Source organism: Pimephales promelas, chromosome 20 (assembly GCF_988280905.1).
Source record: "Pimephales promelas chromosome 20, fPimPro1.hap1.1, whole genome shotgun sequence".
In the NCBI taxonomy this organism is placed as follows: Eukaryota; Metazoa; Chordata; class Actinopteri; order Cypriniformes; family Leuciscidae; genus Pimephales; species Pimephales promelas.
The window spans coordinates 26,144,481-26,162,192 of NC_142788.1; the positions used below are offsets into that span (position 1 = coordinate 26,144,481).

The following is a 17,712-nucleotide window of genomic DNA, read 5'->3' on the forward strand; positions in this document are numbered from 1 at the left end:
CACTTGATTTCACAGAAGAGATTTAACATGCGTAAAGGGAAACTGCGCCCTCTGCTGGTTTATATGTAGTACTGCGGTTGGCACATGTAATTACAGCAATATTCATTCTTACTACTTTAAACACACCACATCGTTTGAGACCAATATTTCACAGTCAGTTTATTTAGCATTTTTATTAAACATGTATTGTATCCTAATATTAGGCTAGTAGTTATCAACCAAGCATTAAAATGACATTCATACAGAAAGTTACTTGAACACACCTCTTCTATGATTTTTCATTATTTGATATTATCTAAAGTAAAATAATGTTTAGACGGTTCATCATTCATAGTGTAATAAAGACAAAAACCTGTAAATATAATATTTTTAATTAAAAAAAATATATATTTCAATGTTGTTCAAATCAGAATCACAGTGTTGTGTAACCGATATGCAATTATATCACAGAGAAGACCCCTGCATACCCTCATGACTGTGTCATGACTTTTTAAAATACAATAATAATATGAATAATAATAATAATATTGTGTATTATTGTAATAGTGTGTATATAATAATAATAAGATGTGAGGGAAAATAACCAACATGAAAACAAATATGACATTTGTGCATTTTGAAATAAATGCTTATTTTGCACGACCTCTTCTATACATTTATCGCGGACGAACAGAATATATGAGCAGGTCGAAAGTGCGGCTGCCGATGGTGTCGATGATGATGCCCCTGTTCGTGGTGCTGAAACCTCCAGGCGCTCGTCCTCCCTCTCTCTCTCTCTCTCTCTCTCTCTCTCTCTCTCTCCCTCTCTCTCTCCCTCTCTCTCTCTCTCTCTCCCTCTCTCTCTCCCTCTCTGCTCCTCTCTCACACGCACAGAATCCTCTGTCATGGCGTCTTCCAACAATGTTACTCCCACCAACTGTAGCTGGTGGCCCATCTCAGCCATGGACGAAGATGGTAAAGTGACAGACGGAGAGGAGAGTCAAGAGCCCACGATAGAACACAAGCCATACAACAAAGACCAGCTCGTTCTGTATCACTGGACTCAGTCCTTCAGCTCTCAAAAGGTAAGAAAAACACAACATGAAAATGGTGGGTGAACCTATACTAGCCTATGCAGTGGGACCAGTACTGCCAGACAGATAATATTGCGCTTTCTCTGGGTGGACGCGTGTTTTATTGGCCCAACGTTACCTGTCTGTTCCGTCCTGTGTGAAGACATTACGAAACCTCAGCAGAAGATGCAACATTTCGACTTGACAGACACTATGCATAAAACTGATCGATGATATTGCCAATCAGATTGATTTAGGGGCAAGTAAACAGCGGATTTAACTGTATGTAATGGGCACAAAGCTATTGTTGAAGAGTTGCGTGTTGCTTTGCTCTGGACTGGAGGATATGGGACTCTAAATTATTCATTAAAATGAGGGAGCTTTGTGAAAAAACAAACGGTGATTTCGTATTCTGCTGCTGTCAATTGCTTCGTGCACATTTCAGTCAGGGTCTTATGTGTCCCTCATAAACGTGAATACAATGACTTAAAATTAAAACTGGCTCCAACTTTTAATCGGTTATTATAGGCATTTTTATTAATATATCAGCTACAAACAAAAAAACAAAAAGAGTACATTTATCATATTTTTAATTCTCTTAATTTGGCCGGTGTTGTCATCTTCTCCCTGCTGTATTATATATTATAATTATTACATTTATTTTTTAAATGTATGTATACATATATATATATATATATATATATATATATATATATATATATATATATATATATAATAGTGTGTGTTTGTGTAAATGTCTCATACATATATACAACACAGGTATGCAATCTAATTCGAAATGATGTAGTATTTTTTCCAATCAATTTACGCATATATATTATTGCTTTAAATGTGGTGCCTATATATATGTATATGTATTTTATACATGTGTGCATATTTTAAATATAAATAAATACATAATTTAGAAATCAATACATTTATGTACGTATAAATATAAATAAATACAATATTAATTTCAGAAAATTTACTCAAACACACATTATTTATATATATATGGATTATGATATGAGATATGATGTTTTCCATTCAAACTGTGTGTGTGTGTGTATATATATGTGTGTGTACACTGTACTATATATATATATATATATATATATATATATATATATGAACTACAAACATATATAGGCTCATATGTATGTATAAGCATTAAACTGTCTTTTGTCTTTCTAGTAAACACCCTGTAGTGTCATGACCTTGAGGCTATAAGGCTAAATGGCTATATGACCGTCAACCCTTTTTTAAAGTTATTGCAAATTCCAACATATATTAAATGTTAAACGCAGCATGAGATGCCACAATGCAATTTCTTAAGACTTAAATACATTCTTTGTCTGATAAATTGTTTATTCTAATATGATTTTTATTTTAAAAATCACTGGAAAATGGAAAGGCCCCATATTTGGGGGAATAACACACCAGGTGTGAGGCCTACAGTCGCGACAGTCAGTCTGCTGTTGCTGTTTGCATGATTTGAATGAATATCACGTGTTACCTAGCTAAACCTGACACCTGACAACTATATTAAATTGACCAAAACACTGGTGAGGCTCAGATCGCAAAGTGATTCATTTTGCTGATTACAGTAGTTACAGACTCGCATGGAAAGCTGAGCAAAAAATCAATAACCTCCCAAAATCCATCTCCCATTTACTTACCAGCAGACTGAGAAATACAGTTAAACACGGGAAAGCTTCACACCATCTGAGTGTTTTTCTCTTGATGCCAATTACTTTTGGACTAAAGAACATTTACTGGAGATGAGCATCAAAACAGCCCTGTCATCTCAGAAAATAGATTGGTACTGCTGATCTTTCAGATGAAGGGTATTGAATCAATGTATCTTCTGGACGAAGCGGTAAAACACTTTTGAGTGATTCAAATCATGAGCTTCGATGTCGATTTAATATTCATTTGGATATACATGGTTATAGTACATATACATTTTCCTCAAGGATAAAAAAAATCTAATGTTATAAACAAAATAGCGAAGCCTGTTAGTTGGTACATTATTATTAAAGGTTAATTCATAACTGATTTGTAGACAGTTGCATATACAGCTCTTTTTATAATAATAACGTTATGATAATACATTGTAATGGTATTTGAGTAAAAATGTAATGAATATGTAATATAGTGCATAATGTTATGCAAAACATTAAGTGTACAGTTTTCTTGCTAACTATAGGCTACAGTTTATGGTCAATGAATGACTTTTCTGATGTAAATGTAACCTTGCCTGTTTTATCCGTGTTGGTTCACACACTGATTGAGCGACTAAACATTTCAGTAAGTTGTACTGGTTCTTTCATACACTCTGATGTTAATTCATGTTTATTTTGTACTCCAACTATTAGTATTGAGGTATCAGTGAAGATCGGTTCACCGCTTCGCTTGAACTGAGGCTCTACAGCGACATTAAAGGAGTAAGTTAGTTCACACCCCATGTCATCCAAGATATCCATATCATTCTTTCTTCAGTCGAAAAGAAATTAAGGTTTTTGATGAAAACATTCCAGGATTTTCTCCATATAATTAACTTTAAGTTTCAGTTTCAGTGCAAACTGCAAACTGTTCAAAGGGCTTTAAACGACACCAGACAATGAATAAGGGTCTTATCAAGCGAAACGATCGCTCAACGTCACTCAAAAAAAAAAGTTTTATAAGCTCAAATGGTCGCCTTGCTTGTTCTGTGATGCGCGTTCGTGACTTTCCTGTTCAAACTCGTTTATCAAAATGAACGAATCTTTTTCCGAGTCAATTCATTCATTTCGTTCGTTGAATGATCCAAACGACACAAAAAAAAAAAAGATTCGTTCATTTTGAAACGAAATAAAGTTTGCACTGAAACTGTCTTTTGGACCTTTTTTCCCGTTTGGTTCCCAGTGAAGTCCATTATGTGGAGAAAGTCCTGGAATGTTTTCATCAAAATCCTTAATTTCTTTTCGACTGAAGAAAGAAAGACGTGGACATCTTGGATGACATGGGGGGGAGTAAATTATCAGCAAAAGTTTTTTTTTTTAAAGTGAACTACTCCTTTAAGAGTGGCAAACCAATATTTTTATTTTTTTGAATTTCGTAATAAAACGTACAAAGTTTTAATGCTGAGACTTTCATATCGGAGGTAACCCGCTCAGTCTTGGCCGTCAGCGCATTGTCGCATGTTTGTTTTCACTGCGTGAGAATACGTGTGGCATGTAGCGTGAGAACAGTGTCAATTGCGTGACGTTAAGCTACATGCTAATGCTGAGCCTTTCCCAGTTGATTATTTTGTGTCTGTTCAAATCCAGACATTGCACCGTAGTTGTGAAGTGCTTTATCAGATGTGTCAATTGGCCTTGCAACACTTCCACAGTGAAAGCTGGAAACAGCCTGGCATTGCTCAAGCTGCTGATTGATGCTTTTCACTCATCAGTCAGCGCTCCTTGTTTTATCTCGATCGATTAATCCGGTTTTGTAGAACGAGACAGGACTGTATCTTTACTGCTACTTCTATCCAGAAGAAAACCGGATTCCTGTTGTATATGAAGTAGCCTATATTCTTTTTAAATAACTATCTGAATATTGTGTTGTTTAGCTTAATGCCAGCTTACAAAATCTCTGAACACAGCAAGGCTTTTCCCCCATATTCCCATGTTATGTTTTATTAATATAGTTTCTACATGCATAGTTGCTATAGTTACTGTAGTAGACCTTTAACGCTTAAAAGAATAGGTTCTATATAGAATCTTAAGGGATTCTGTTAGGCACTTTATATAGTGAACCTTTTAGGGGTTCCCATCATAGGAACATTTTATGGATTTAGTTTGAATTAATTTTTCATTTTATTTTTATTTGTTATGAATTTAGCAGCTTGTCAACATACTTCATCACTTGAAAAATTAACATGATAGTATTATGCAATCGTTTAAGATTGCATAATACTATCATGTTAGTATGGTATTATATTAATATAGTAAATCGTATGCAATCACTTTTTATACAAACGGGCAGTTTAAAACTTGCATAGAGTAAAAAGTAAGATGTCACATTGGTTATAAATGTTTAGAGCCGAATAATAACAACAACAAGAAGAAATTTAGAATCAGACGGTGATAAAAGCAATCTGATGTTTTATTAATCTAATTTCTAACAGCTGGCCTGCTAAACATTTAATTAAAACCCGAGTGCCTTCCAAACTTGATTTTAATGATTGTCAAATAGATACAAAATACAGTGGAAAATAATTCTACTGGTTTGCGTTGTACGTAGCCGACATGAAGTGGGACCAAATGTCTTTTATTTAATACGGTTGTCTATATTATTAGCAAAAGAATACTACTGAAAATGTAAAGCTGAACCGCAAAATAAAGAACTTTCTAGTATTTGATGACATTGTCTTTTTCAAAATTCTCCGTCTTGAGGCAGCATGACGTCATGATGATGTCATGTGTGTGTTTTCTGGCAGGTGCGTCTGGTGATCAATGAGAAAGGGTTGCTGTGTGAAGAACGGGATGTCAGTATGCCTCTCACTGAGCACAAGGAGCCTTGGTTCATGAGGCTCAACCTAGGGGAGGAAGTGCCAGTTTTCATCCACGGAGACACTATCGTCAGTGACTACAACCAAATCATTGATTATATAGAGACCAACTTTGTCGGAGGTATGGCTGACAAACCACTTACTCATGACTGCAGAAAGATACCTTGCTTGTTACTGTGCCTAACACTCTTGGAGGGCCACTATCCTTATACATTGTTTAGCTCCAACTTGTCTCAACACACCTGTCTGGAAGTTTCTAGTTTTGTACGAAATCGCATTCACCCTCATTCACTATTTTCTACAATAGTCCATTTGATGCAGTGAATGAAAACAAGTGAGCGAATTCGCACACCGAGTGCCCTACGGTTTTGCATAGTAGTGTGGAAACTAGCATAGATAAACTTTAATTAAAAATAATAATCAATTGAAAAGGAATTTATACCTGTGTGTATGTGTTTGATATTACACCATAGCCACATTGGACCAGTGGTTTGGAAAATGGATGATTCATCTTCTGGCGAGACGCGAGAATTCATTTAGTGCATTATGGGTATTCTCTAGCCGTTGTGTGTACATCTGTTGGACACTCGTTACTGCATGTCATAGACATATACACTAGACCTCACCTGGGGGTTCTAAGCATGGGTCAAAACGGCCGCCATCTTGGAACAGGGGTCTTGTCATAGGAAGTAGCTAGATAACGCTGCTATCTCTGCCTTTACTTCGAATTCATTGATGGTGGCGGACTTTTGTGCAGCGTATGAAGTTCACGGATGAAATCTGAACTAAGAAGAATGTTTAAAAAAAAAAAAAAATTTTCTTTCTGGAATCAATGATAAATACTTGTCTGACCGTTGGAACAAACCAAAAAAAAACAAGAAAAATTGATTCATGATGATTTATGGTGATTTTATTTGCGTTAGACCTGTGTCTACTACATTGACGCTGATGCATTAAAGTGGAGGGGCTCCCCTGTTTCAAGATGGCGGCTCTATTGACGCATTCGTTCTAATGAACTGCCGTATCCAAGGTGAGGTCTAGTGTATATGTCTATGACTGCATGTATAGTACATGTTAAGGCCTCATTATGCTTCTGCGTCAACTCCACGGCGTAGCTACGTCACTTACGGCGTCGTGGCCGTTTTATGGTTCTGCGTCAGGTTGTGTATCACGGTGCATTTCACCGCCAGAACACTAGGGGGGTGTGTGGTTCACAATTCTCTTTGATGGTTTGTTTTGGTTCCATTTCTGACAATAGCAAGCGAAAGAGAGAGAATGTTGTTGCAGCTGGAGCTAATCGACGTTGAACAACAAATTATTTAATTGCAAGTGTTTATATGCAGAAGGAATTGTACAGATGGCGGTACTTTCGTACTTCCTCGATCAAACGTTCAACTTGATCCATTGTTGAAACAAACAGTGCAGTGGTCACTTTAAAAATGGCGGTATAACGGGAGGGGAAAACGGAAAAGCTACACTCCGGAAAGGATTATAATCTGACCAATCACAGCCCTTGCGGTCTGTTCGAGGGGTTCGCGACGACGCAGAGGGGTCTGCGGGGGTACGCCGTCGATTCGACGCAGAAGCATAAAACAGGCTTTAGTCAAAGATGCACTCTTCTTCCTGTTGCCATATGTGTGTAGAAAGTTAAAGATAGGCCTAAGCAATGCACAACATTAGTAGTGCACTACATTGTCTCTCACACAGTTGCATGCATGACTATGTGTCATTTTGAATGTCTTCACAATTCGAGTGTGGGAGTGTTTTCATCCAAGTGTTTTCTGATCCAAGATCACTTACTCAACTGAGAAGAGCTGAGTGTGATCACTCAATCTCTCAATGGTCTTTACGAGATTTAAACTATATTTGACATGTCCAGGCACACATTTATTACCAATATAATTGTAGTCATAAATCTGTTACATTTTCATTTTGAACACTGACTATTTGACTAATATTTGCACATTTGACCTTTGACCAGAAATATATTTTGAAACTCATAAAAAAAGAACATTGTTTAAAAAACTAAATTCAAATTGAGTCTCTACAGGTATGGTAAATGTTTCAGGCTATAAATATAGTACATAAACCGTTTTGCATGACTTGTAAAAACCTGCTTGACATATTTACAGTGCGATTGTCTTTTTCTTTTGTTGTGGATGGTGTTAATGAGTTTGTTATTAAGAACAACGTGCTTTCCTAGATTCCTAAAATTTCACTTTGAAACTGGTTTTCGTAAGTGTGTGTTTTCAGGTCCCAAATAAACAGCCAAAACGCATTAAAAGTTTTTATTTTTATCAAATAAAAACGGAAAATTTTAGTAATTTTCCGTTTTTATTTGAAAACTATGTCGTGTAAAAGGCCCCTTAGTGACAATGCAGATTTTCATGTTGTTTGTCTTGGTGACATATCCAGTGTTTGTGTGCTAGAGAAATCGAGAGATATTTTGATATTGTTTTTATCGGATGAATTGATCTTCCACAGTGAGCTTGGAGGTACAGAGCTGTGTAAAATGGGATACCCCTTTGTTTTCACTGTCTATCTGACTTTCTACTTCACTTCAGTCTAGAGATTGGCCACCAAGAGACAAAGATGTCTATAATATTTGAAAAATCTTTCTGTTAACATTTTTCTTTCATCTTAATATCAGTGGCTTGTGTTTTAAATGCTCTTTGCAAAAAACAAAACAAAAAGGTATCTACCAAAAGGGGCAAGAAGTTTGACGAGCCAAACTTTGATTTTAGTTATATAAATAAATATATATAGAATGGGTTTTTTGTTTGAAAGGAGAATCATTGACCAAGTTGGTCAAAATAAAAGTGCACCTGTTAACATGCACCCCCTTTTAAGAAAAAAACTAAAGAAATGACATATCCATTGCTAAAATAGATGACAGTCCATCAAATTTCACAAAAATTGACCTTGTTGCTGTTTAGAAACTAAATGCACCTAAAGCCTTACATCTTATCATGTTCTGTTTCAAATTTGGAGATGATATTTCTAAAATCTGTGTTTTATTAAATATTATTTAAGGCCATGCCATGTGATGTTATTTAGTGAAGACCCTAAAATGCTAACTGATGTTTATTCACATCTTCTAAGCATCCATTCAGTCTGTTATCTCTATGTTCTTCACTGCAGGTTTCTAACCCTGCACACATTCACAGCTCTCCGGCAAGATCAGGATAGTCGTGGGTATATTAATGTATATTAAAATACTTTGTTCTTTCAGACACAGTAGCCCAGCTGATTCCGGATGAAGGCGCTCCAATGTATGAAAGGGTACAGCAGTACCGTGAGCTGCTGGATGGACTGCCCATGGATGCTTACACACATGGATGCATCCTGCATCCTGAACTCACAATTGACTCCATGATCCCAAAGTACGCCACCGCTGAAATACGTAGTAAGTGATGCTACAATTTAGTGCAACGTTAATTCTAGAGTTACAGTACAAAATAGCAAAGATGTCTTTTATTTTGTGAAATATGTATACTCTTAAAATAAAGTCATCTATGGCAACAATTTATTGACAACTATGGTTCCATAAAGGACCTTTAACATCCATCAATCCTTTCCATTGGACATAAGGTTCTTCATTGGGGGAAAAGATCATTGGATTTTAATTAGAAATTAGATTTGAAATATTTAGATTTTAGATGATTAAAATTAGGGATATGCCCGAAGCCTAATTCCGAATTCGAAAAGGCACGCACAAACAATGAGTAACACACACCACGAAGCCCTTAAAGGAGTAGTTCACTTTAAAAAAAACTTTTGCTGATAATTTACTCACCCCCATGTCATCCAAGATGTCCATGTCTTTCTTTCTTCAGTCGAAAAGAAATGAAGGTTTTTGATGAAAACATTCCAGGATTTTCTCCATATAATGGACTTCATTGGGAACCAAACGGTTCAAAGTCCAAATGAGAGTTTTTAACAACACCAGACGATGAATAAGGGTCTTATCTAGGACCCTTCAAGTCATGACTCGAAAAAAGATTTGTTAATTTTGATAAACGAGTTTGAACAGGAGAGTCACGATCGCTCATCACAGAACAGAGCAAGGCGAGCATTTGTGCTTATAAAACTTATAGTTTTTTATTTATTTTTTAAATGAGCGATCTTTTCGCTAGACAAGACCCTTATTCATCGTCTGGTGTCGTTTAAAGCCCTTTGAAGCTGCACTGAAACTCTCATTTGGACCTTGAAACGTTTGGTTCCCAATGAAGTCCATTATATGGAGAAAAATGCTGGAATGTTTTCTGGAAGGGACTAAAGTATTTTATCAGGTGAAAGGCAGAATACAAATATTTTTATTAAGTTTCAGGTAATGTTTTAGTGCTGGTAACATGTCCCATATTGTCCCACACAAACGGAGTAATCGTCCCACATGTGGTTTGTTTGATGGTGCTTATACTCTGAGAGTTAGTTGACATGTAGTTAACTAAAAAAGTTATTTTTAGTTAGCAGAATGTCTAAAGTGGACCATTGAAATAAATTATTAACCAAACCCCTTGTTGGAAACTTTATTTGTAAGTGTGTAGAAAGCAAATTCTGTTTCTTTGCAAAACCTGCTTAGTCTGGGAATCCTTTTATTTATCTGATTTCACGTTTTGAAGCAAATTGCTGTTTCAAATGTTGACTATAAAGTGACATCCTCTCACTAAAATGCTCTAATGCTGCCCTGTTTATTCAGAGTTCACCGATATTAAATCCAGTGTAAACCCGCAATGCTCACCTATTACGTAACATGCCAATATAATGTAAATCAAGCCAAACAGTTGTTCCAGCCAATGCACTGCAGCATAATAAATTGTTATGGAAACCCGGCATAATTGCAAACAAATCTCTTTTATGGTTTACAACTTGGAAAGGGTCTTTTTGATAGGTGTTGTTTATCACAGTCACTGCTTTGATTTTATGTGTAAAGTCCTATTAAATCCCTTAATTACTTGTCTGGAATGACAGTTACATTATTAACTATTGTACACATAACTCATCACAAAGGAATTCCTAATGTTCCCTGCGGAACTTTACAGATTTCTGGGGTTTTATGATGTGAATATGTAATCAGATGAAAGCTCTCTTACTAACATAGACATTTTGATTTCTCTCAGGACATTTGGCCAATGCAGCATCTGAACTGATGAAGTTGGACCATGAGGAACCCCAGCTGACAGAGCCATACCTCTCTAAGCAGAAAAAGCTCATGGTAAGCTAGCAGTTTTACATGCATACACATATCTTATGTGCAGTCATATCTTAATCTGAAAATGAAATAATAGCTTGTCATCATCTTAAATACTTGCATTGGTAGGCAAAGATCTTAGACCACGACAATGTGAACTACCTGAAAAAAATTCTTGGAGAGTTGGCAATGGTGCTAGACCAAGTAGAGGCAGAGCTGGAAAAAAGAAAACTGGAATATCAAGGTATGTATTTTTTTCTTAATTTCCCCTCTCCCCTCTTAACAACAAAAAAATAAATAAAAACATATTTTTTAAATATAAAAATAAAACAAATGATCATAATCTTATTTCAAGTTATTTTATTTCATATATATATATATAACCATAATACAATAAATTACCTTATTTTAATAAAAATCAACAGGAACATCCAAGGCACTCTCTTTAGAAAAGTTAAAAAGCCTATATTTCTATGGCTTGGTCATAATCAACACTATTAAAACCTTATTTTAATATTTTAAACATTAAAATCATGTTTAAAAATATGTTGTTATAAAAATATTTTATTTTATTAAGACAAAACAACATTAACAAAAATGAAATTAAAATATAACAAAGGTTATTTCAATTAAAACAATGTTATTGCATTTTATTATTACAAAATACCAAGTGTTTTTAAACATGATCTTTATATTGGTGATTATTATTCCTGTTTATCTCTTGTAAATCACAAAAATTCACATTTGTTATTCTGTGTTTTTTTTTTACATTATATTAGCTTTGAGAATTGCTGTTTTATGGTCTTACTTTTTCAAGAACATCTACAAGTTGTCTTTCCTGTCTACACAGGTCAAAAATGTGAATTATGGCTTTGTGGACCTACTTTTACACTAGCTGATATTTATCTTGGAGCCACATTGCACAGGCTCAAGTTCTTGGGACTCTCAAGGAAATTCTGGGAGGACGGGAGCCGGCCGAACCTGCAGTCGTTTTTTGAGCGGGTGCAGAAGCGCTACGCTTTCCGTAAGGTGTTGGGGGACATCCACACGACCCTGCTCTCGGCAGTTCTACCCAATGCATTCCGAATGGTAAAAAAGAAGCCCCCATCCTTCTTTGGGGCGTCCTTCTTAATGGGCTCTCTCGGGGGGATGGGCTATTTTGCCTATTGGTTTTTAAAAAAGAAATACATGTAGTGAATGTGCTCTTGTAGTGTTTTGTGTCTGTGTATCTGTGCGATGGTTGAACTTTTCGGTAACTGTTTTACGAGAGCAGGAAAATCAAGACAATATACAGAGGTCAACACTATTACTTACTAGGGTGAATACTTAAATAAATATATTATGAGAACATTCCAAGACTAGGAATTCTTCTTAACAGCACCTTCTCTGGTAAACGATGCCTTGATTTTTTTTATTTTTTTTATTTTTATGATTTACTGGTTTATTTTATTCATATTAGGCTTGCATACAGCATAAGTATTTTCTGTTGTTCTTTCCAGCTTATAAACACTACACATTCTGACATTTAGGACACCTGTATTCAATTATAAAGTAAAGCACAACGGCCAAAGTGTATTATAAACTTAAATCCCAAAATAATATTTGTTAAAGGTGCAGTAAGCAATTTCTGAGAAAGTCCCTGTCCCAAATGGCACACTTCATATGCACTTGCTGTCTTGTGGACTTGCAATGGGCTCTGCGTGCACGTCTCTGTGAAGTCCATAAGACAAAGGGTGTCCAATTTGTCATTTTTACCAGTGATTTTGTTAATTTGACAAGAAATCTAATGCGTACAATATGCATTGAATTGGATGAATAATCTATAGGCCCTTTCACACAGAGATTCTGGAAAATACACGGATAATGTGACCCGGCATTTGTCCCGGGATTGTTCCACTATGACACACCCCTTACGGTATTGGTCCTGGCTTTTGTTCACACAGCGCGCGTTCTGGGACTGATTCCGGCAATTTTACTAGGTCGGAGATCGGTGCCGGTATCAATCCCTGGTCGTGTTTGCGTTCACACAGAAGGCGTTCTGGCAATTTCCCGGGATCAACACGCTGTGTGAAAGGGGTTTTAGTGAATAATTGAAACTGAACATGCGCAAATGCTGCAAGTCAGAACCAATCAATCACAGAGAGCGTTCACACACGGCCAACAATGCATTCCAACCACTAATCTATACATTGTCATTAGATCGGTGATGCTTAACAGAAGACTATTTCACAATAAACAAATTTTAGCCAACATTCTTTGTGCAATTAAATTGTTTTAAATTGAATGTTAAAAGTTCATACTGATGTTCTATTCTGTAACAAATTGTAATTTAAATCATACACTGTCAGAATAAAAAGGTCACATTTAATTGGTGCAACAGCCCGTCACTGGCAGTCCATTAAGAAAATGAACATTACAGTGGCCATAGTTCAAATAGGCCTATAATGTTTTGTAGATTTCCATGGTTACCACACCAAGTAAACATTTTAACCATGTGTAAATAAAAATATAATCTAATAAATTCCAATTAAGGCATATTGAATGTTAAACTGCCTTTCAAATATAATGTTTAATGGATCTCATTAACCATTTTAATCTTAGTAATTCAATAATTTAGGACAAGTTCGGTTTACAGGTATCATTGTATCGGCATCGACGATACTGGCCTTGAAAGTATCGGTATCGTATCGAAAACAAAATAAGTGGTAGCCCATCACTAATGTAAACGTCCCCTACGGCTGATTTGCAACAGCGTTTTCCAGAAATCGTTTACTGCACCTTTAGAGTATCCTGATTTCTTAATTAAGCATCTTTTTTTGTATTATCAGCCATTGATGGGTTTCCAAACACTTTTTCCCACGCAAAATTATGAGACTATTCTGCAAAACTTGTGAATTCATTCACTTTTTAGTGCACATTTACATGTAAAAAGCTGTTTATTAGCAGAACCCAACGCGGCACAATTTTCAGTCCTAGCAAACATTTCAGCGGCCTAAATATTACAAATCTTACCAAGAATGCAAAAACAAAAAAATACTAAAGAGAACAAACCAGAATGTTTTCCTCATACAAGACTGCCAATCTAAGCATTTTCTTTCCTATGTAAATTTATTTTTATTTTTTTGGGTTATCACTAGCAAAATTTCTCAAAAGTCTACTAAACCACAGAATGAGTAAAGTTTCTTGCTTGAAATGTTGGTGATGTAGAAATGTGAATGTGAAGTGCCAGTTCTGAGTGTAAACGATACTGGGACATTTGGTGTGAAAACCAACACACTATTATATTCAGTTACAAAACTAGGCTTATAATAAACACCAAATGGCCATTTAAACTAGCATATCCATTTTCAAGCATGCAGCTGTTTGATGCAATGAGTTTATAGCCAAAGACAGTGACAGTTTTTTCTTTCTTTATAAGTTTTCAGTAGTGTTCAGAAAAAAAGGAGAGTGTACATTCTTCTTCTTAAGTCATCTTAATTTGACTTACAAAAAAAAAAAACTGTGAGACCGTTAAGTGTTTGCCAGCAAACTCAAGAATATAACTGAATATTATATGAAGTTCTTTATCACCTCACACACAAGCCATATACAACTGTGGAGATGTATTAATACTCTATTATTTCATTTTATGTACTGCTGTTAGCTACAACTGTACAGTACATCTGTACACCTCGAATCTCACATAGAAATACACTTATTATGGAATGATGGATGTAAACTGAGATAAGTGGTGATCGCTACTCTAAAACGGACTGGAAGTTAAATTAATACATGAAAAATATATTGATATCTGTGGTCGTTAGACTTCACAATAAATTATTTTATTTTGTAATTTTTATTTTTATATTTTTAAAATATGCATTTATTTACAGTGCTTTCTAAGATGTTTGTTCATGAGCCTTAATTTGTTCAGTTGCCATCGATTTCAATAAATGAAAATGCTTACCTTAACCTTTTCGTATGGTCTGTGTGCAGCACAAGCATTTAGAACAAAAACAGCTGTTCAATCAATGACTCAAAAAAAAAAAAGAAAAAAAAAAAAGAAAAAAGAAATGCATTGAACTCTCCAGAATTAATGTTATCAATGCCAAGGTTGGATGCATAGTTTGCTAAAAAAAAATGTATACTGTACCTTGAATGCATTAATTCAATGTAAATTTAAAATGAGTAAATGACGATTAATTGATTTAATTAATATTCAATATTTAAATGAAGTGTAAAATACCCAAACATATTTTAATTTAAATAATCTGGTATTGCTATAAACATGATCAGATTTGAAGGTGTTTATTGGTACTATTGACATTGCAGTTAGAAGAAGAAAAAAAATAAAGCCATGTTCTTTTTGATTAGTTTTACCCATAAATACATTTGTTTAACTAAGACAACATTCATAAAGAAAACAAAGCATACAAAAAAAAATAACCCCAGTCCTCCTTATATTGAAATCCAGTGTTACTCAGATTTCTCCCTCTAATTTGGTCCCCTCTAGCCTGAGGTCTGCATCATTCCTGCCCACAGTGAAAAGGCTGACGACAGCAAGCAGGGCGGCCAGCATCATCCCTGCACAGCCTGCAAACATGTGTCTGGTGCCACTGCCGGCCTCACCCGCGCCGGCCCCCGACACCTCCCCGTGAAGAGCCAGCAGCCCCAGGCAAGCCAGGAGGTGAAGAGGCAAACGAAACCAAGCCAGCACGGCAGCTCTGCGTTCCATGGGAACCACGCGGCCCTGGAGAAAACTTACGGCCGGGAAATAAAGCCCGCAGGCCAGTTCCAGCAGAAGGAAGGCGAGAAGAGATTCCCTCGGCCGGGGCTGGCCGGGCACGGTGGAGAACGTCAGCATGAAGAAGGAGAAGAAAGCTAGTAGAACGGCTAAGCAGAGCAGGTGACCGGGTTGGAGTCGATACGGGGCCGACGTGGCCAGTCGGAAAAGCGTGGAGCCGGCCAAGCTGGCCGCCATCAGACTGGAGAAAATGATTCCTAGCGGCGGGCCGTGTGGGTCCAGTACAGGAGTCCAAAGAAAAACAAATATATAGAGAACGCTCTCAAAAAGTGCCTGAACGCCACCCAAAAGCATAACGCGGCGGTCAGACAGCAAGCAGCGCAGGCCGTCCACACAGCTACGCCAGAAACGGGACCGCGTTGACATTTGCAACTTGGGGGCGTTTAGAGGGTTGAGAAGGGGGGCGTTCTTGTCTCCGTGTGCGGCCTCCTGTCTCTCCTCCTGACCCCATTCGGACAGCACAAACCAGGCACAGGCGGCAAGGCTTGGGATCGCCAAGAGGAACGGAGCGACCGGCCCCAGCCCAAGCCATTCGGCGAACAAATTCGCCACCAGCCCGGCGCCAACTGCCAGTCCGTGATTCCAGTTTGCGACTTTACCGAAGGTAACCGGAATCCATTCTTTGGGAAAATCATGGACTTCAACGTGACCGTGCACATACCAGGCCTCAAAAGTGGCGGTTAGCAGAGAGGTGGACAGGCCTCCGAGAACACGTCCTAGTATGAGCACAAAATAGTCTTGTGACAGCTTGGTAAAGCAGCAGATAGAATAGGTCAGGCAGAAGAGGAGACACGTATGTCTTCGCCCAAGAAACTGTGGCAGCCAGCCGGCCACTGGGGCAAACAGCACGCAAGAAGCCAGACCGAATACATATAGGATGGCGATCTGAGACTCCAGGAAGTTGTAATGTCGATACAGTTTATAAAGGTAAGGTCCCTGCAGCCAGTCCGCCCAGAGGGCCAGGAGATACGCCTTCAGGAAGAGCTTCTGAAAACGCTGGAATGCCGGATTGGCGACAGCTGTCTGCGTGGCCTGGAATGTGGTGAGACGACGGGCTGCGATCTCTAAAGCCACGCACAGTCCTGCCAAAACTATAAATGCCAGGTATGCTGTCACAAACATGATGGACAATAGTTTTCAGGTGACTGGAGAAATCTGGAATAATCCTAGATCATCACCCCCCTTGCAGATCTTGGTCCAGTCAAATCTATAGTTCATCTGAGGAAAGAGACGAATGGAAATTTATAAATGTCCATAAATGTTAATAACAATAGTTTTGTACCAGCACAATTCTTACCAAAAATGACATTCTTCATCATGCGACTTCTGGATGAACCCAATGGAGAAATCATCATGTCAGACTGACAGCTTGACTTCTGAAATGAACCACATGGCTTTATATATATAAACCACATGGCTTTATATATATACTGTATATATATATATATATATATATATACATGTATATTACGAGATAGATAGATAGATAGATAGATAGATAGATAGATAGATAGATAGATAGATAGATAGATAGATAGATAGATAGATAGATAGATAGATAGATAGATAGATAGATAGATAGATATTAAATCAATATAGATAGATAGACCATAAATGTTTGGTTAAAAGCCTTAAATACGCCTACCTTACCATCTTAACATTGTCCAAAAGACTTTTCAAACTCTTCGCTTATTCTGTGAGGTAAAAGATCTTTTCTAAATATATGCATAAATGTCTGCAATATTTTCTTATCTACTCTACAATATCCGTGTGTATTTCCGGGTTATTCAAACGTAATGACGTAAAACACACGAACGTCTTTGCGCAACGCTTATAAATATTAATGACGTGTTACGGCGTTCAACCCAGTGGCCAGTAGGGCTCTCTGATTGGTTACAAAGCAGAAGTTAGCAACGATTGATTAACCAGAGCCGAATAAACGAATTATTCTGTTGTCAGAGATTGACTGACAATATTAATTAGGGTATGTAGCAGAACACTCCATCAAGTTTACCAGGCAACGTTGGATTAAGCGTGAATGAACGAAATGCCATTTCGCTCCTGTGGCTGGCCACACGATGTCACTATAACACCGTTTACTATGTAAAGCAATGCCTTGCTTGAATAATGTTATGGATGATATCTC

General features: G+C 37.0%; 2 protein-coding genes across 3 annotated transcripts; one reads left to right on the plus strand and one right to left on the minus strand.

Annotated features, from left to right (window-relative positions):
• The first annotated feature begins 827 nt into the window (after positions 1-827).
• On the plus strand, positions 828-14,734 carry gdap1l1 (ganglioside induced differentiation associated protein 1-like 1). Its single transcript, XM_039652602.2, has 6 exons — positions 828-1,064; positions 5,521-5,713; positions 8,825-8,998; positions 10,713-10,807; positions 10,913-11,027; positions 11,634-14,734. Exons 1-6 carry the CDS (start codon positions 885-887, stop codon positions 11,975-11,977), a joined length of 1,101 nt encoding a protein of 366 aa, XP_039508536.1. The 5' UTR covers positions 828-884; the 3' UTR covers positions 11,978-14,734.
• A 320-nt stretch (positions 14,735-15,054) lies between these two features.
• slc61a1 (solute carrier family 61 member 1) lies at positions 15,055-17,375 on the minus strand. Of its 2 annotated transcripts, none has more exons than XM_039652600.2 (3): positions 17,217-17,375; positions 16,864-16,942; positions 15,055-16,784 (listed from the first exon to the last, which is right to left on the minus strand). In XM_039652600.2, the coding sequence occupies exon 3, from the start codon at positions 16,686-16,688 to the stop codon at positions 15,243-15,245; it is 1,446 nt and encodes a 481-aa protein (XP_039508534.2). In that variant the 5' UTR covers positions 16,689-16,784; positions 16,864-16,942; positions 17,217-17,375; the 3' UTR covers positions 15,055-15,242. The 2 variants fall into 2 exon arrangements, with proteins under 2 accessions (XP_039508534.2, XP_039508535.2); XM_039652601.2 differs by having other exon boundaries at positions 17,212-17,370.
• Between the last annotated feature and the right edge of the window lie 337 nt (positions 17,376-17,712).